Genomic DNA, 18,337 nt, shown 5'->3' on the forward strand with positions numbered 1-18,337 from the left:
TTAAAAAAAAACTCCATTCCTCAAAGAAGATAATTTTTCACTACAATCATCAAAGATTCATCAAAGATGGGAGAGGGCCAACATCACGCCGAGTATTCGAACTACCAAGGAGATCTTTCCAAAGAAGAGACGTTGCAGTTGTTGGTTGATTCATATGAAGCAGTATCCAACGATACCAGAAATTGGGTAGCCAATTTATCGAACGCATCGTCGTTAGTGTGGCATGCATATCATTCATTAAAAGTGCCGGTGAACTGGTCCGGGTTCTATGTGATCAATCCAACTAAACCCGAGGAAGAATTGATTTTGGGACCATTTCAAGGGAAAGTAGCATGTCAAATCATTAAATTTGGTAAAGGAGTATGCGGAACTGCGGTGAGCAGTCAAAAGACCCAATTAGTTGCCAATGTGAATGAGTTCCCAGGGCATATAGCCTGTGACGGGGAGACTCAAAGTGAGATAGTAATACCTATTATCAAGGACGGGAAAGTGTATGGGGTATTAGATATTGATTGTTTAGCACTTGAAGGATTTGATGAGGTTGATGTTGAGTATTTAGAAAAACTAGTTACTAAAATAAGTGAAAGCAATGATTTTTAGATACATTATATTTACTACAAGAAAAAGTATAGATAGATATATATATATGGAACAATTAGTTATTTGCCGAAGCTTCAGCTCTTCTTTGTTCTTCTCTTTCCAAATTATGGTATAATAAATCTTTAGCTTTTTCGACGGCATGAGGAGTACCGGTGATTGTAAAAATTCTTTCTGATTTACCTTCAGTTTCATCGGAAATGGCAATGGTGGCACCACTGACTTTACGAACCCCTTGAATTCTGGAACCGTTTTTACCGATTAAAGCACCAACGATATCGTTAGCAAAAGAGACCGAAGCGGAAGTGACTGGACCATTTTGGTTATGGTGATTGTTATTATTATAGTGATTATTATTTGAATAATTTGAAGATTTTTTATTAAAAGATCTTGAATTATAATTGTAACCTCTTGGAATATAATAGTTAGTACCAACAATCGAAGAGAAATCTTCAATTAAACATCTGGAGATGATTCTCAAGGAATCGTATAAGTTATCAACGGTACCTTGTAATTCCACCAATCTTTCATTTGAGCCAGGTAAAAAGGATTTTGAAGCAATCATCGAGATATTACAAGTGGTTTGAATTTGTTGAATTCTAATCCCTTTGGAACCAATCAAGGTACCCATTTGACTATTTGGAACGAGTAACCTTAAAACAGTGGTCTCACCAATGATATTTGGAATTGAGCTTAATTGTTTCAACGGGAAATAACTATAAAAATTTTGTGCTTCAATATTAGAATTGACTAAAGCTTGGGCGAAGAAACTTAAAGCCTTTGAACTATCATCTAAGGTTCCGCTCACGGTTAAAATACGTTCATGGGAGCCTGGTTGTAATTTTGAAATCCCGGCCTTGGTATTGGTTTCGTCTCTGATTGAATCAATAACTTGTCCATTTTGGCCAATAAGACAACCGGCTTCTTTAGCACTAACGAGAACACGGTAATTGATCAAAGCAGAGTTGTTTGAGTCGTCGTCCAAAGAGGGCAATTGGGTGGAAGGTAATTGATCGAATTCTTCTTTTGTTTGTTGTTGTTGTTGGGGGTCTTGTTGTTGTTGTTGTTGGGGTTCTTGTTGTTGATTTGAATCATCATTTGATTGATTCTTGAAATTTGGAACAGTGGAACCGGTGGTTGGTTCAGAGTTGAACTTGGTGTCGAATAAGGATTCAGTCATGGTGGATGAAGGGGTTAACGGTGGGAGAGATGGTGATGATTAAGGGTGGTGAAAGGTAATGGCTTAATGTTAACAGGACGAAGAGGGAAAAAAAAAGTGGCAGAGAATTTCCGATTATGTAATCGGCAATGCAAAAAAAAAAAAAAAAAATTGAAAAAAAAATGAAGAAAAAAAAAAAAAAAGGTTTTCGCTGGTGTACGGGCCGATAATTGCAACCAATAGATTAAAATACACACATTAAATAAATAGAAGAAGTAAACTCGTTATATCATGCAAGGAAAGAATCTAGTTTAAGTTCGACATGTAATCTTTCATGCTAATAGAGGTGAAGCCATCAAAGTCTTTTGGAGGATGATTAATGAGGTGTTCTTTATTACACATATCCACAAAAGAGTAGAAATTGATGGTTTTGGCCGATTGATTCAAGGAAGAAGAAGACTTAGACGATCTTCTCAAAGGATTGGGATAGTTAGGTTGTGCTGGACTACCAATGGAGTTGAGTAGCGAATTACTGATGATTGATCTGGACCGGGATCTGGATCTGGAAGTAGAACAGTGGCAGGGGGGAGCGGTGGAGGAGTCCAAGTTTGATTTTGCATCCACGTATTTTTCAAAGTTGTCAATCTCGTCGTCGTCGGTCGAAGTGTCCTCGTCGTCGCAGCAGCAGATCAACTGGACGTCGTTGAAGTCGATTTTGGGGTTGGTGAGGATTTCGGTCGTTGAGTCTAATATCGGAGGAATCAAGTCCTCGGTATTATGATGACTGGGCAAATGGTTGCAGTTGAAGTTGGAAATGGAGGAGTTATTCGATACGATCGACAAGGTACGGGTTTTCTCCGGGGAAGAAGCACTGGTGGGATACTCTTTATATTCTTTATTAGGGCTGAAAGAAAGCCCCGACATCGAGCTAAATGGCGAAACGGTGGAATTAGTACATGATCTTTCGAAGATGTCGTTAGTGGAAGCAGAAGAAGAAGAAGGAGGGGTTTTCTTCGTTTGAATTTTGGGAGTTTTCAAATTTTTATCTTCACAAGACGAAGACGAAGACGAAGATGATGAATGTAACTTATGCATCAAATGATGGGAGCTTCTTTTGATTATATGATGCAATTTAGAGTGGTCAGTATCCTTCATCTTGGTTAAGAATGAGAATAAGCTAATTAGAATCAGAAAATTCTATCAATACATATATATATATAACGAGGAGATAAATGTCAGAGTATTGGTAGCCTTGTGTGATTCCTATCTTGGTGTAACCTGCAAACAAATACGGGGGAAAAGCCCGCCTCAGGGTAACCTGCACTCGCTGAGCGCAGGTTACGCCGCGAGAAACCGCAGGTTACGCCAAAAAAGTGAGCAGACATATATCCATTGATGACCCTGGTGTCAAAGAATAATCACTAAACACGGCTGTTTTGAAGTTTATATTGTCAAAAACAACCAGTTTAACGTCATAGAATAAGTGGCTATGAGTGGACAGAGGATTCGGGCTAGCATCATCTATAGAATCGGCGAAACTTGCCAACAATTAGCAGGAGATCACTCAACTGCTTATCGTCTATTTGCTCGAAAGGTCATGTAATTGAACATATTGACTGATTGGCCGGCACACGATACCTCTGGTGCATGGGTGCTTGCAGGGGGACCTTTAAGGTAACCTGTAAGCTGTAACATGCAAACTCTGATTTTGCAACGTGTAAAGTTGTGAGGTTTAAAGTGCAAACGGTAACCTGTGAATATCGAGACGTAACCTGCAAGTAACCGGTAAAAGTGTTTTTCACTTCTCTGTTATTACATCAGAATAACAACAAGTAAGTCTATAGGCAAAATGAATCAAACAGCCGACCCCGGTCTAATTGATATAGTTGCTGATGGGATACCATACTACTTGTACGAATATGAACATATTCTAAAAGAGTATCCGCAGGTGATTAACTTTGGGTTGTTTTTGGGAATTTCCATTGGGATAGTTATATTTGCCAGTTTCACCACCTTGAGTAAACCACGAACCGCCAAGGATCCAATCCACGATAGACTCAGTCCCTGCTACGACGTGAGTGATCGCGACGAAAGCGATTACTTGGTGATGAACTCGTTGCCGTTGAAATTCTTGAACAAACAACAGTTGAGTTTCAAAATGGCTTTGGTGTATCCGTTCATTGGTGGGTCGGTCCTATACGGGTTATACTATTGTATGAACAACTACGATACCAACCAGTTGTCGAAAGTGTTGAACTGGTACGTGTTGTTGATGTCGCCGGTGGTGTATTATAATAACCTCTACTACGGAATGACTTTTGCGTTGAGAAAATTGGGCTTCTGGCTCAAACTACCAAATAACTCCGGGTGGTTTTTCCCCAGGTACCGATTGAGTTTGAGTACCGAGCAGGATTTCCCGCTCGGGGTGTTGGAAGAAGTCAATTGCGTCAAGTTGAATGAAAACGACTATAACGACGAAAAATGGTTTAAGAAGTTCAAGGTGTTTAACAAGTTTGAAAATGGCATCAAGATATTGAAGCCAACCAATGTCTTGAAAGACCACCAATTGTTTAATCTTGTATTTGACTTGAAAATGATGGTCTTATTACCAGTCACCGGGTTGTTGAGTACGCTTTTCCACCAGTATAATCCTATTTTCAACGAGGGTTACTCCAAACAGTCCACCAACTGGTTAGTGATTGACCTTGTTGGAATCAACTTTGCCATATTTGGAATCAAGAATTTCAAGATCGATTCAACCAAAACATCACTACTCTTATTGATTGGATTATTCATTTATGATATCTATTTTGTCTTTGGAACAGAATTAATGGAATCGGTGGCTACTGGATTGGATATCCCCATCAAGATTTTGTTACCCAGCAACAATGGCAAATTCAATTTATTGGGATTGGGCGATATAGTATTACCAGGCTCGTTTATTTCATTATTGTTAAGACTCGACTTATACAACCATTATCAAAAACAAGAAAAGAGAATCTCATTCCACCATTTGAACCATTTTGATAAACCCTACTTCATCGCCGGAATATTCAGTTACGTATTGGGACTTTCCATCTGTATGGGGGTTCTTTTATTGTTCAATCGCGGACAACCAGCACTACTCTATATTGTTCCTAGTTTACTAGTTGGGACCGCGGTTACTGCATTACGCCAACAGGAGTTTAAAAAAGTATGGCAGTTCAATGAAATCATGAAAGAGTTTGAAGAACAACCAAGAAGTTTGAAACAGGTGGAGGAAGAAGAAGAAAACGACGATGACTACGTGGAAAGCGAAAGCGACGACGACGACTTTGAGTACGAAGACGATACCGAAGACGATTTACAGAACTTGATCGATGATCAACTTTCTGAACCCCAGGTTATCTACGAATTCGGCGACTCCGAAGACGATACCTGTGTGATTGACTCTGAAATCGATTTGTAACAGTGTATATAAAGCAAATGTACGGAGGTGAAATTTTGACGTGCCAGTGGTGATCCATAGCAACACTTAGACCCACACCGCATTCATTCGAAAATTCCGAGACAATTTCAGTTTCACCACACTAATTTCCGGTTCGGATACTCTTATCTTTGTTTAGAGACCATAAATGGTGGGGCTATAAGTCAAGATAATAAGAATGCGCTTTTAATGGCTTTGATAACCGTTTAAACCCTTGAAAAATTGTGGTTACACGTTTGCTTTATGTATTTATATATATATATATATATATAAATAAATAAATCACCCACTTTCTTTTGTAATTAACCCAAGTTATTAAAATGAAAAGGTCTATTTCATCGTACGAATCCTCGCAATCATCCTTACAGTCGCCCTCGTCGAAATCTTCAAAGAGACTCCGATTAGAACTGGAGATATTCGATAAAAATATTAAAGATATCGAAAAAATGTTTAACTTCAATCACATCTCAAAATCCGTCAAACCACCAATATTACCCTCGCAGAAAGTCCCGATCTTGAAGAGCAATAATATCGACTTGTTTGATATTGAAATTGATGAGGAGATAGACATCAAGATTAATTTGGAGAATGACCTAAAATTAATCGACCAAATGATACTACATTCTTATTAAAACAAACACTATTAATACGGGTATTAATAGTATATTATTTATTTCTTGATGTATATTTAATAAACGGAGGGGTTTTTGTTTGTTTACTGTAGATCTATGGCAATTATTTACATATTTGATGATGCTCTAATGCATCCGCTCGCACGTGAACCATGCGCTTACGATAAGATGGTTTGTGTTTAGGGGTAATACGATAACTTAATTAAACTAATAAATTCTAATTAATGAATTGATAATTAATTGGTAATTAACTGATAATGAATTGATGATTAACTGATAATTAATAAATAAATAAATTAACAAACGTGATAGTATTGTGGGTGATACCGTGTATACCGTGTACATTGTCCATGTATGTATCAACCTGTACCTGCTACGTTGTTTCATTTATTGTATTGTTTTGTATCATTTAGAGCGTGAGCAGTGGAGTAGTGGAGTCATTGGTTGATTTGGCAGATATAGTCGAGTATATTTGCGTAATAGTTGAGTATTGAAGGGTGCTTAGTTGAGTAGTTGAGTAAGTTGAGTAAGTTGAGTAGTTGAGTAAGTTGAGTAAGTTGAGTAGTTGAGTAAGTTGAGTAAGTTGAGTAAGTTGAGTAGTTGAGTAGTTGAGTAAGTTGAGTAAGTTGAGTAAGTTGATGATTGGTGGAGCGTGATTATTATCATTGCCTATACAAGTAATTCACCTATACGAGTAACTGGTGAGAATTTGCAGCCAGCGACCAAGGCTCAACACATCCGCAGATGCTTAGGAATTCGACTGATCGTCTACAATGGTTCAGCTGATAAGCATAAGAGATGATATTCTTACAAGCCCATTCTTCGATTTGTTTTTGTACTTGTCACCGCTTGTCCAAGTGCATTTTTGTTCTAATTATCTTATAAACTAGAATTTGAAGTTCTAACATATAACCTGGTTGGCAAAATTGAAAGCCGGTTAGATGGTTGTATAATGTTACCAGTCTTCTCTGTGGGTAGTTCAGACAAGCATCTAACTAGTAAATACCATTGCTAGAATGGGCAACCATAACACCAATAAGCTACCTACATAACACAATACATGGCATAAGTAAAACAAGTATTCCTCACTGATCTTTTTGTTTATGTCAAAACCAATTACATACATCATCAAGATCAAGTCTAACAGAGAGACGTTACAAACTTCCTTTGTGAAATGGCATCGGGCAGATATCATACAAATACGTAAGTAATTCCATGGTAATGGAAAATTCTTTTCATGGCTCTTCGTGGAGCGTGGACCCGTGACTGTTCCTATGGATAGAAGTATGGACGATGCCCATGAAGAGCAGTATGGACGATGCCCACGAAGAGTGATTCGGTAATATACATTTTATATAAACTTAATATTTGGCTCTTGTTATATTAGGGTTGATATCAGCAAAAAGATTAATCTATATAATAAATTATTCCGCTCCATAACTTGTTACGTATCTGACCAATAGCTCAGACCTATAATCAACCACCAATATCTACGGGTATTAGATATAGGTTCTTGTATGACCATAACACTCGCATAAATGGTATTAGTCAGATACTAATCCATAACTGAGGATTAATTCCATACATATCCTTTAGTATTGGTTACAATAAGTTATTCCCTTTGATAACAAAATCATCATTCGATATTAAATAATGCTATGTGGGTGTTTCTATACAGATATGTAAACGATCAAGTATGATCTGCCTACATGCCCCGATAAATTCTTCTTCTATGCAATTAATTTTGCTTTTTCACAAAAATAAGCCCAAAATACAAACAAGAAAGCCTACATCAAAACACTAGTCTGCGTTTCATCCTTCAAAACTTGAATTTGAAATTTGTTTTGAAATATCAACTTTTTATCAACCTCAAATAACCGTTTACATAAAGACCCCGAATTAAAAATCGACGTCTACGGCCATATCCAGCATAAAGCATGATTACCCGTCCGATCAATAATTATTAAGCTGCTGAGAGCGATGCTGAGTACGTTAGTGGGAGACCATAATGGAAACCATCGTGCTGTAGACTCTTCTTTTTTGCATCTTTACATCTTTCTTTTTGATCCAAAAAAACATTACTTTGATTAGAGATTACCGCTTAGATCACGACTTCGCAACTCCCGTCAAGCTCGTATAGACAAGGCTCAGTATAGACAAGGTCTACACTATTATAACCCCGGATGAACACTGGTGTCAACAAGAGATCAACAAGAGCAGTTGAAGAAGAAGAAGATCAACTTGATATCAAAGTTGAAAATTTGAAAAAATCAACATATTTACCCTCACACGACCTTTTTTGATTTTTTTTTTCTTTAAAAATTAATTTCACCGACTAAATCAATCTTAAATTATAACATTCATCAAACATGGTTTTAGCAGACTTGGGTTCTAGATTAAGAACCGCATTGGGGAGTGTGGATTCGGGTTCACAGGATGAATTGCAATCGATCATTAAGGAAATTTGTACCGCATTATTAGAAAGTGATGTTAATATTAAATTAGTGGCCAAATTACGAGATAACATAAAAGCAAAATTATCTAAAAATATTAACGACGACGAAAGTTTAACCAATAAAAAGAAGAAATTACAAAAAATTGTCTATGATGAGTTATGCTCATTAGTTGATTCAAATGAAGAGCCTCCAAAGCCTAAAAAATTAAATCATTCATCAACAACTAAAAGAAAAAATGGTAAAAAAATTGTATCAAAAGAATCATCCCATGTTATAATGTTTGTTGGGTTACAAGGTGCTGGTAAAACTACTTCTTGTACCAAATTGGCTGTATATTATAAGAAACGAGGATATAAGATTGGATTAGTTTGCGCTGATACTTTTAGAGCTGGTGCTTTTGATCAATTAAAACAAAATGCATTAAAATCTTCAATTCCTTATTATGGTTCATATTTAGAGACCGATCCAGTTAAAATTGCTTATGAAGGGGTTTCTAAATTCAAACAAGATAAATTTGATATTATAATTGTTGATACTTCTGGTAAACATAAACAAGAACAAGCATTATTCGATGAAATGATTCAAATTGGTAATATGATTCAGCCAAATCAAACCATTATGGTTTTAGATGGTTCTATAGGTCAAGCTGCCGAATTACAAGCTAAAGCTTTCAAAGAATCGGCTAATTTTGGTTCAATTATTTTAACTAAAATGGATGGCCATGTTAAAGGTGGTGGTGCTATATCGGCGGTTGCTGCTACAAATACTCCAATTGTTTTCATTGGTACTGGTGAACATGTTGGCGATTTAGAAATTTTTAAACCAACTTCTTTCATTTCAAAATTATTAGGAATTGGTGATATTCAATCATTAATTGAACATGTTCAAGGTTTAAATTTACAAGATGATGAAGGTCATAAGAAAACAATTGAAAATATTAAAGAAGGTAAATTTACCTTGAGGGATTTTCAAACTCAAATGAATAATTTTATGAAGATGGGTCCTTTAACAAATATTGCTTCAATGATTCCTGGTATGTCTAATATAATGTCTCAAGTTGGTGAAGAAGAAACTAGTTCTAAAATAAAAAATATGATTTATATAATGGATTCTATGACTTCAAAAGAATTAGATAGTGATGGATATATTTTCACTGAACAACCCGAACGTATTGTTCGTGTGGCAAGAGGTAGTGGGTGTTCGGTTGTTGAAGTTGAAATGGTTTTACAACAACAACGTATGATGAGTACTATGGCGGTTAATACCAAAAATATGGCTGGTGCCGGTGGATTACCTGGCGGACCAGGAGGTGTTGGTGGAGGACCAGCAGGTATGCAAAGAATGATGCAACAAGCACAGTCAAATCCAAATTTCATGCAACAAGCAATGAAAATGTTTGGCGGTGGTGGTGGTGGTGCTCCAGGAGCTGGTGGTATGCCAGACATGTCATCCATGATGAACAATCCTCAAATGATTCAACAAGCTCAACAAATGATGAGACAAAATCCAGGTATGATGCAACAAGCTCAACAAATGATGCAAAATCCAGGTATGATGCAGAAAATGATGCAACAATTTGGTGGTATGGGAATGTAATTTACAAATATGTATATATATATATATATACCCATATATAATGTAATATAGTTTATTATTTTGTACGTAATATTTGATTAATAGTATCAATGATGGTTTGTTCTAAAGAGATATAATCAAAGTCCATGATTTTCCTGGTTTCAGTATCATCAATATAAGCAGCTTTAACAAAGATCTCATTATAATAATCAGTTATTGGTTTACCCTTTGGCAAATGGCCAAATTCCTTAGGGAAATGTTTATGAATGATATCAAGGATCTGTTGCATATTGGTTCTTGATAATCTCATGAAGTATCTTTTACCATTGGTATTTGGATTTTCCAAAGCAACTACATGAGCTCTGGCAATATCTCTAACGTCAATTTGGCTATCAAGAAACCCAGGAATTGGATCTTCAGGCTTTAATTTCAATAAATCGGCTACCCATTGGGCGGTGGTGTTTAATTGGTTCCCATTAACTTCACTATCGAAAGCTTGGGGCCCGATCGTATATGAAGGCATAATCATTGTGACTTCAAAATTTGGATATTTATTCCTTTTGAAATCCCAAACTGCTCTTTCAGCAAAAGTTTTAGCTCCATAATAACCATTGGATCCATTTTTCAAAGTCTCTTCCATTGTAGTATTATTATAATTTGTTTCATCAATAATGAAGTTTGGGTCCATATTTTGATCATAAGATGCTAACGCAGCCAAAGATGAAGTAACAACCAATTTCTTAACCTGTGGAGCATGCAAATAAATCGACTCGAGTACATTCTTAGTGCCTTCCACTGCCGGTACAAAAACTTCATTGTAAACATCTTTACTCTCAAATAAAACCGGACTAGCAGTATGGAAAATGGCCCTAATATCCTTACGTTTTTGCAATATTGGATCCAACGCTCCTTTCACCTCCAATCCCTGGATAACCTCATAGCTAAAACTATCTGACCCGAGGTTACTTTTCAATCTCTCACCCTTTTCTTTAGAACGGACTTGTCCAATAACTTTATAACCTTTTGCAATCAATAATTTAACCAAATGCTGTGCAATGTACCCAGTCAGCCCAGTGACAAGTACCGAATAATTAGCAATTGCATGATTTGGATGGGGATTTAAAGGTGCCATGTTCTGTTATTAATTGGTTTCTGATTGCCAAACCAATTGCCAAACCAACCAAAGAAGATTGCAAACTTTATATACCAATTCTTTTTGTCTGGTTATAGGCCTATACCTTGGGTTTCCCCATTTGGTATGCTCCGTTCAGACGGACTTGCCTTCTTCGATATATCTCCGAAACTCTGAACTGGAAAGAGATCTCCCATTATACGTTAGTACAAACTGCAGAACCGTTTGATATCTACTCACTACAAGCTGGTCATGTAAGTTTCATAGTTAGATTGTCTTCAACAAAGGTCAGCTGATCTAATTTGGCTTTCTTTCTCACTAACAAAAGCGAAAACATACAAAACCAGTGCAAAAAACAGGACAAAACGTAGGTGCGGGTCAATTTCTCACGGCTAACAAAACTGATTTCACATAAAGTTTTGGCAAAATCCACGGGGAAGCCCATCTATCCTTATAGTTTAAGTTCAATTGATACTTCTGGTAGAGGAGCTAGTCGTTATATATTCAGTGCAGAGATTCGTAACAATCTGGCAATGTCAGTGGGAAACCAAGGCTCTCAGACACCCACCGAGAGTAAGGAGATAAGCTCAGATGTTGATACTAATGCTCCGACTTCAGACTTACCCAAAAATAAGAGTAATACTACCTTGAGTAGTACTAAATACGTGACGGATCACAATCCCGACGAGGTTCCGAAGTCTATTGATGCTATAAATGCAGCTGCTGCCAACCATCCCAACCATCAATTTGACTTGAACGCCATAAGAGACCTTTTGGAAAGCGATGTTGATAAGTATCTCCAAGGAGTGAGAAGTACTGATGTCGACTGGTTTCTTAGAGACTTCAAAGCCCTGCCTTCTCGAAGTGGCTCGTTGGATGACAAACCAAGCGAAGCTAAAGAAGAGGATAAAGATGCCAAAAAACTATCTAAGAAGAAATCTAATACCTCACTTTCGCCAGTAAGCTCACATTTAACCACTAATATTTCGAATACTAATGATCATAACTTGGCGAAAACCAAACCGTCAATTTCTCCAATACAAGAAGAGTTCGTATCCGCCAAAGATATCGGGGAAGAGAAGGACCATGACTCTACCGCCAATACTTTCTCGAATTTAAGAAGAAGGGGTAGCGTGTCTAGTATTGGGAGCGCAACTTCAGGAACTAGCATCAATAGCTCTGGCAGTACGGGCCAGTCTAATGGTGGTGGTAGCGCCGGCGGGTTTTTCTCAAAATTAAAGGGAAAATTCCATAGATCAAATAGTGAAGCTGGTGCTCCAGTTAATGAAAAATCTTCAACTGGCCAATATCGTCAAAGATCTTCGTCCCAGCCAATGCTTTTCAAAGATAATTATGAACTCAGATTGAAAAAATTGAATAGTGGGGGTGGTCCAGTCTCTGGACCTGGTCCTAAATGTAATGATGATTTGAGATTAACTAGATCAACCTCGACTCCTAATTATAACGGAGATAACTCGAATATAGACCCTAAGTTGAATGAGTATATTAAGTTCTATCAACAAAGAGACCTAAACCGTACCCCTTCGGCATCTTCCCGTCGCTCTTCTGCTACGTCCATTCATTCTCCTTGCAAGAAGATTGACGAAAATTCCATTCCAGAACACCCTTCCAAGTCTCCTTTACCTAGTGCTTTGAAAAATCCTTTTGATTCGGCCACTTATAATACAAATAATAATGAATCAAATGAAGCCCCTTCAACTTCCAGCAGACTCTCATCCTTTTTGAAAAGACGTAGTGTCTCAAATATTGCACAACCATCAAATGCAGATAAGCAACGTGTTTCCTTGGAATCTTCAAACTCTCAAATGAACCTGCTTGATTCTTCTTCAACGGAAGATGCCTCTACCGAGTTTAACGGTTTGAAACCTTTGAAAAGGGTTGCTTTCCATTCTTCAACTTTTTTAATTGACCCTCCTCAACAGATTCCTTCTAGAACTCCAAGAAAGGGTAATGTTGAAATCGATCCTAACGGCCATGTAAGGATAAACCCATTAACAGAAGAAGATAAAATTGCAATTGAAAAGTCTCAAATGGGCAAAGGTGGTGGTTTGGTAGTTGGTGGAACTGGTGCATTAGGCTTGATCAAACATGATGAAAAAGAAAATCAAGTATCTGCTCCTGAACAACCTGATGATACAAATAATGATGAAGAGGATAGTGCAATCGATAAACACGCAAAATTGATTGCAATTGATAAACCAATGATTCATCAAACTAGAAATTCTAGTTACAGCGTCCCCATAAAGAAAATGGCCCTCGATTTAATGTACACTCGTTGTTGTCACTTAAGAGAGATTTTACCAATTCCAGCTATCTTAAAGCAAATTCCAAAAGGTTCAATGGCCCCTTTGCCAATATTACAATTGAGAAACCCAACTCCAACCATGGTTGAAGTTCAAACTTTCGCAGATTTCTTAAGAATAGCTCCTGTTATTTGTGTCTCATTAGATGGGGTTAGCTTGTCCCTTGAACAATTCAAAATTATTCTTAGTGCCATGAGTGCTAAGAAACAATTAGAGAAAATAAGTTTACGTAACACTCCAATTGACCATGAAGGTTGGTCATTATTATGCTGGTTTTTATCTAGAAATACAGTTTTAAACAAATTAGATATCACTCAATGTCCTTCATTATCAGTTAACTTATTGAAGAAAAAGAAAAGAAAGCCAGAAGATAAGAAAAAGAAAGAGGAAGTTTTGGAAAGAATGTTGTGTAATCGTGAAAATAGATCAGATATGGATTGGTCTCTTTTCACTGCCACTATCATAGCTCGTGGTGGTATCGAAGAACTTATTTTAACTGGTTGTTGCATTACTGATTTGGACATTTTTGAAAAATTCATCAAGCATGCCGTTGCTATCAAAACTAATAGATTAGGTTTGGCTTATAATCAGCTTTCGGCCAACCAATTGAAAATAATAAATGACCATTATTTATATCTTGACTTTGTTAGAGGAGTCGATATGGGTTATAACGATTTTTCATCAACCAAGTACTTGAATGTTTTACTTGAAATAAAAAGAGATCCTCGTTTTGAGAAGAAGATTTCTAATTCATCTTTAAGCTTTATGAGTTTAAATGCAACTAATTTAAGATTTTCAGATACATTTAAAGAGGTTTTCGAATGTATCATCATGAAATTTCCATTATTGAGATATTTGGATCTTTCAAATAATGCAAGGTTATTTGGATCAATAAGTACTTCAAATACCCCAAATCTTAATCCAGACTCTTCCATAGACTCTGAAAGTAATAGTGATAAATCAAATACCTCTTCTAAATCTGATTTATCACAAGATTCAATAATGAGTTATTTTTCATCAAAGATACCTTTGTTTCCCAAGTTAATTCGTTTACATTTGGAAAATAACAATTTAAGTTCACAAGCATTGGTATCCATTGCTAAAGTATTACCATTTTGTAAGAACTTGAGTTATTTTTCAGTTAACGGTAATGAAATGGATTTAGTTGCTGGATCAGCTTTAATCCAAGCTTTGAAAAATTCAAAGACCTTGATTACTTTGGATTGTGACTATGAAAACTTCCCAGATCTATTCAAGGAAAGAATTGGTTTATATACCATGAGAAATATGGAAAGATTACTTTACTTATCAGGCGATGGCCATAAAGCTAATGAGCGTTTAGAGGAAGAAACTTTGAGCTCTTCATTAACAGAGCAACTTAATAATATCCTATCGAAGAAAGCTGAGGATAAATTGGATTTGAAGGATCCAGAAGTTGTTAAATTCATCAATAAGGCTCGTGCCATCCGTCGTGAATTGAAAGAAACTATGAATGAATTATTCAAACTTCAATGGAATAATGAATTGAACTTAGAAGGTAAAGAAACTTTGATAAGATTTGTATTCATTGACTCATCAATTGAAAAAGGTTTACAGTTAATTGATAACTCTTTATTAGCAGCAGATGAACCTCAAAGTACTTCTAAGATGTTTATGTTAGGGGCCGCAGAGGACGAGAATAATAAGTATAAAATGGCTCAATTATCTCAAGATGAGAGCCTGAATACTAATCTACCAGTGTCAGATACAAATGGAGTACCGCACAGTAGTTCACCATTAGTTTTATCGAGGTCTCAATCGAAGACAAGTTTGAATAATCTTAACAGAGAAGAAGGGTCAGTTTTGAAGCTCCTGAAACTTCATGATTTCCACGAAAAAGAATTATTTGAGTCATTTGAATCATTATCCGGAGAAGAAATTAGAGAAAAATTGATGAGTGTTGATTTTGCTGATTTAGATAAGATTATCCATGTTTTAGAAATATTAAAAGAAAAAGGTATATCATTAAGTCAGTGTTATTGTGGTGGTGATGGAAAGGACCAATTCACCAATAACAAATATGCAGAAAGCAGACACTTGCTAGATATCAATGAGATACAGAAAAAGATAGCGAAATTGAAAGGGTGGAATAATCAGTCGAGTGAAAAAATGGAAGAATCCGTTTCTGAAGAACCTTTAAATGAAGGTGATCTGGATAAAGATTATGAGGGAGAAGCATCACCTGAAAGTCCTCACCAGGGAGACGCAATTAGCCAAGCATATGATAAAGTATTGAATGATCTTGCCTAATTTAATTCTAACATTTGAAACTTACTTTGTATAATATTTTTTACATTATATTGTCATTTATATGAAAACATTTATATATATATATTATAATACATGATCTAATGACTTTATTTTGTCTTATTTTATTTTTCTGAAGTTTTTCTCTACAAGAAGGTACTTTGAAAACGTACTATATAAATCTAACCCGTAGACTTCCAAAAGTCAATTTGAAAATTCATTACCCATCATCATCAATAATCATCATCATCAGAGTCTAAAACTGGATCTTTTTCTTTTCTATTACTAGCACCAGTGTTATACTCATCATCACTATATTCTTTTTGGTCTTCTCCATCATCAATAATACCACCTTTTGCTTCAGCTTCTTCAGCCAAGTCTTCACAAGCATCAATCCAATCCGAATAGATATCAACAGGTTGGGATAATGAGTGTATAGCACTTTGGAAACTTTGTCCGCAAATCTTACAGTGTAATTCACCTAATGAGTTCTTTTTGTCTAATGTACAAATAACTGACTTTTCATGATTACAAAAGAGACAAGTGAAGGTAATGTCCAAGGTTTGCTTGATTTTTTTAACTGGTTTTCTGGCGGTTTTTCTTTTACCCATTATGAATAGAGGATCTCACTTCGTATGTTGAAGAGGAATGGCGTTTGCTTGTTTTTATTTTTTTCTACAAGCTTTTGATGATTTTTTTCCAGAGTTGAAAATTTTTGATACTTTGTCAAAATCCTGCACACAACCAAAATACCATACTAAAAGTCCTACACTACGTTTTGGCAGCCAGTTTGAATTATGAGAGGAGAATGTGTTATGGGAGGGAAATATATTTGAGAGAAAGGAGAAGGTTATGGTCTCATTAGGGATTGGGCTTTTTTCTTGAGCCTCATTTCTAGTCTATATTTTTCAAATGCCATCTTTTCAGCCCTGGGGTCAGGATTAGGAGCAGAAGGTGCAGGTGATAAGCTTGGAGAAGGGCTTGAGAACCCGATTGATTCACCGCTTTTCCTGCTTTGGGAGGTACCGTTGTAACTCATTTGGATCTTTAGATTTGGATTATATTTTGAATTCAATTTAAGGCCCAATTCGTAAAGTTTCAAGTCTTGGTCCCTTTTCTCGTAGAGTTTAACGGCGTATTTGAACATATTATTGATATGTGATGCACAGAACTGTTTTTCAGAGATTGGATAGTGCAATAATAGAGACAAACTTTCACTGAAATCACAAGTTATAAGATCAGTTTTGATTTGAATGAGCAATATGATAATAATGAAGATGATTAGGTCAGGAATAGACTTTAAATTAATAGTATTGGAAGCAGTTTGGTCATCTTTCCAAACACTGATAGGATTTGATGAAGAATGATTGAGATTGACCGAAATTAGCTTATCCCATAGCAAAATGGTCAAGGAATGATCATTACCTAATTCTCTTAATAATAGCAATCTCAAGTACCTTATAATCCATAATTGAGATTCTAGTTTCAATTTGGTAATCAAATTATAATGAATTAATTGGTCAACCTTCATTAGATTTATATTGAACTCTTCTATTGATTTCCACAAGACTGACTCATTTTCGTAAAATCTTGAAGCAATTCCTGTTTGGATCATAAATTTATTAAATATGGTGAACATATCATGGGATAAATACCTTATATCATAAAGACTTAGAATTTTCAAGTCGTCAGTGGAAATGGTATTGGTACTAGGGATATGAATGGATTCATTATATAAATTGATATAAATCAAACCCAAGATTTCATGAATTCCTTGTTTATAACCAACTTGAGGATTACACTTAGACCAAACATATAAAATTTGAATCAATTCTCGTTTAACTGGGAGTGATTGTGGGTTATTGGAATGAAAGAATTCATCTCCGGGGAAAATACGATCAATGTCCATGATAATACTCTGAAGCAATTCCAAATCCTGCTCTGGATCTGATCTCAGCGAAGAAGGTACCGGCGTGGCACTTTTTGAACTACTTGGACTCAGAGAAGCAGAAACCAAAGAAGTTTGAGAGCTTAAAGGATCAGCAACGCCATTAACACGAACAAGCGATTGTTTCTTCATTGGAGCTTTCCGCCTTAGAGACAGTTTTCTTGATACTGAAGATTTCCGAACTAGTTCTTTGGTTTGATAATACGTATTATCGGTATCAAGATCCCACCAAGGTACGATCATTTCTTCATTCTTGGTTAATTTATGATAAATGACTCTTGAATCACTCAATTTAGAATCCCATTCCTTGATTTTCAACGTTTCAGTTATCAAACATGTCTTCCATATCAAGCTACGCGTGAAATTCTTCGTATGATCTGGAGTATACTCCCCTTCACAAATTGCGTTCTTGAAACTGGAGACATTTCCCTTATATTGAGCTATCGTGAGAAGCACCTTAGAGATGATTTCATTTTCTTTTATCATTCTCGTTCTTGATGTCTAATTCCTCTTGGATTAACGGCTTAGCTTTGCGTTTTAGCCCCACGAATTAGCTTGATTGCTGAATACTCTAAATGGATTATATTAGATTTCAAGCTGAAAAAAGGAAAAATAGCACAAGGATCATTCAACTGTCGTTCCAATCGTTTATTCTTATAAACCAACTCGATATTTAACCGCTTTACAATATGAATTCAAAGCTTAATATAGAAAACTAGATGCGCCTTAATTTTTTTGTGGAAAGCTGTTTTTTTTTTGTTC

At 36.1% G+C, this 18,337-nt stretch overlaps 11 protein-coding genes across 11 annotated transcripts; 5 read left to right on the forward strand and 6 right to left on the reverse strand.

Annotated features, from left to right (window-relative positions):
* Window positions 1–66: 66 nt before the first annotated feature.
* Window positions 67–600, forward strand: HYPBUDRAFT_144392 (L-methionine (R)-S-oxide reductase; the record flags this gene model as incomplete). The annotated part of the gene is made up of 1 exon (XM_020219879.1): window positions 67–600. One exon carries the CDS (start codon window positions 67–69, stop codon window positions 598–600), a length of 534 nt encoding a protein of 177 aa, XP_020074322.1.
* Window positions 583–1,801, reverse strand: HYPBUDRAFT_129537 (uncharacterized protein). The gene has a single exon (XM_020219407.1). It carries the CDS (start codon window positions 1,775–1,777, stop codon window positions 656–658), a length of 1,122 nt encoding a protein of 373 aa, XP_020074323.1. The 5' UTR covers window positions 1,778–1,801; the 3' UTR covers window positions 583–655.
* Window positions 1,802–2,062: 261 nt separating this feature from the next.
* HYPBUDRAFT_150626 (uncharacterized protein) lies at window positions 2,063–2,911 on the reverse strand (the record flags this gene model as incomplete). The annotated part of the gene is made up of 1 exon (XM_020220288.1): window positions 2,063–2,911. One exon carries the CDS (start codon window positions 2,909–2,911, stop codon window positions 2,063–2,065), a length of 849 nt encoding a protein of 282 aa, XP_020074324.1.
* A 694-nt stretch (window positions 2,912–3,605) lies between these two features.
* Window positions 3,606–5,204, forward strand: HYPBUDRAFT_114331 (uncharacterized protein; the record flags this gene model as incomplete). The annotated part of the gene is made up of 1 exon (XM_020219037.1): window positions 3,606–5,204. One exon carries the CDS (start codon window positions 3,606–3,608, stop codon window positions 5,202–5,204), a length of 1,599 nt encoding a protein of 532 aa, XP_020074325.1.
* Window positions 5,205–5,364: 160 nt separating this feature from the next.
* Window positions 5,365–5,958, forward strand: HYPBUDRAFT_232121 (uncharacterized protein). The gene has a single exon (XM_020223148.1). The coding sequence runs from the start codon at window positions 5,543–5,545 to the stop codon at window positions 5,852–5,854; it is 312 nt and encodes a 103-aa protein (XP_020074326.1). The 5' UTR covers window positions 5,365–5,542; the 3' UTR covers window positions 5,855–5,958.
* A 159-nt stretch (window positions 5,959–6,117) lies between these two features.
* On the reverse strand, window positions 6,118–6,614 carry HYPBUDRAFT_154079 (uncharacterized protein). Its single transcript, XM_020221887.1, has one exon. The coding sequence runs from the start codon at window positions 6,518–6,520 to the stop codon at window positions 6,356–6,358; it is 165 nt and encodes a 54-aa protein (XP_020074327.1). The 5' UTR covers window positions 6,521–6,614; the 3' UTR covers window positions 6,118–6,355.
* Window positions 6,615–8,223: 1,609 nt separating this feature from the next.
* SRP54 (RNA-binding signal recognition particle subunit) lies at window positions 8,224–9,906 on the forward strand (the record flags this gene model as incomplete). The annotated part of the gene is made up of 1 exon (XM_020220289.1): window positions 8,224–9,906. The coding sequence occupies one exon, from the start codon at window positions 8,224–8,226 to the stop codon at window positions 9,904–9,906; it is 1,683 nt and encodes a 560-aa protein (XP_020074328.1).
* A 55-nt stretch (window positions 9,907–9,961) lies between these two features.
* HYPBUDRAFT_158781 (uncharacterized protein) lies at window positions 9,962–11,017 on the reverse strand (the record flags this gene model as incomplete). The annotated part of the gene is made up of 1 exon (XM_020222402.1): window positions 9,962–11,017. The coding sequence occupies one exon, from the start codon at window positions 11,015–11,017 to the stop codon at window positions 9,962–9,964; it is 1,056 nt and encodes a 351-aa protein (XP_020074329.1).
* Window positions 11,018–11,550: 533 nt separating this feature from the next.
* Window positions 11,551–15,726, forward strand: MHP1 (Mhp1p; the record flags this gene model as incomplete). Its single annotated transcript, XM_020223326.1, has 2 exons — window positions 11,551–12,152; window positions 12,231–15,726. The coding sequence occupies 2 exons, from the start codon at window positions 11,551–11,553 to the stop codon at window positions 15,628–15,630; spliced, it is 4,002 nt and encodes a 1,333-aa protein (XP_020074330.1). The 3' UTR covers window positions 15,631–15,726.
* A 134-nt stretch (window positions 15,727–15,860) lies between these two features.
* On the reverse strand, window positions 15,861–16,238 carry HYPBUDRAFT_114158 (uncharacterized protein; the record flags this gene model as incomplete). Its single annotated transcript, XM_020219024.1, has 1 exon — window positions 15,861–16,238. One exon carries the CDS (start codon window positions 16,236–16,238, stop codon window positions 15,861–15,863), a length of 378 nt encoding a protein of 125 aa, XP_020074331.1.
* A 239-nt stretch (window positions 16,239–16,477) lies between these two features.
* Window positions 16,478–18,275, reverse strand: HYPBUDRAFT_244153 (uncharacterized protein; the record flags this gene model as incomplete). The annotated part of the gene is made up of 2 exons (XM_020223327.1): window positions 17,006–18,275; window positions 16,478–16,924 (listed from the first exon to the last, which is right to left on the reverse strand). The coding sequence occupies exons 1-2, from the start codon at window positions 18,059–18,061 to the stop codon at window positions 16,478–16,480; spliced, it is 1,503 nt and encodes a 500-aa protein (XP_020074332.1). The 5' UTR covers window positions 18,062–18,275.
* Between the last annotated feature and the right edge of the window lie 62 nt (window positions 18,276–18,337).

Source organism: Hyphopichia burtonii (genome assembly GCF_001661395.1).
Source record: "Hyphopichia burtonii NRRL Y-1933 unplaced genomic scaffold HYPBUscaffold_8, whole genome shotgun sequence".
Classification (NCBI taxonomy): Eukaryota; Fungi; Ascomycota; class Pichiomycetes; order Serinales; family Debaryomycetaceae; genus Hyphopichia; species Hyphopichia burtonii.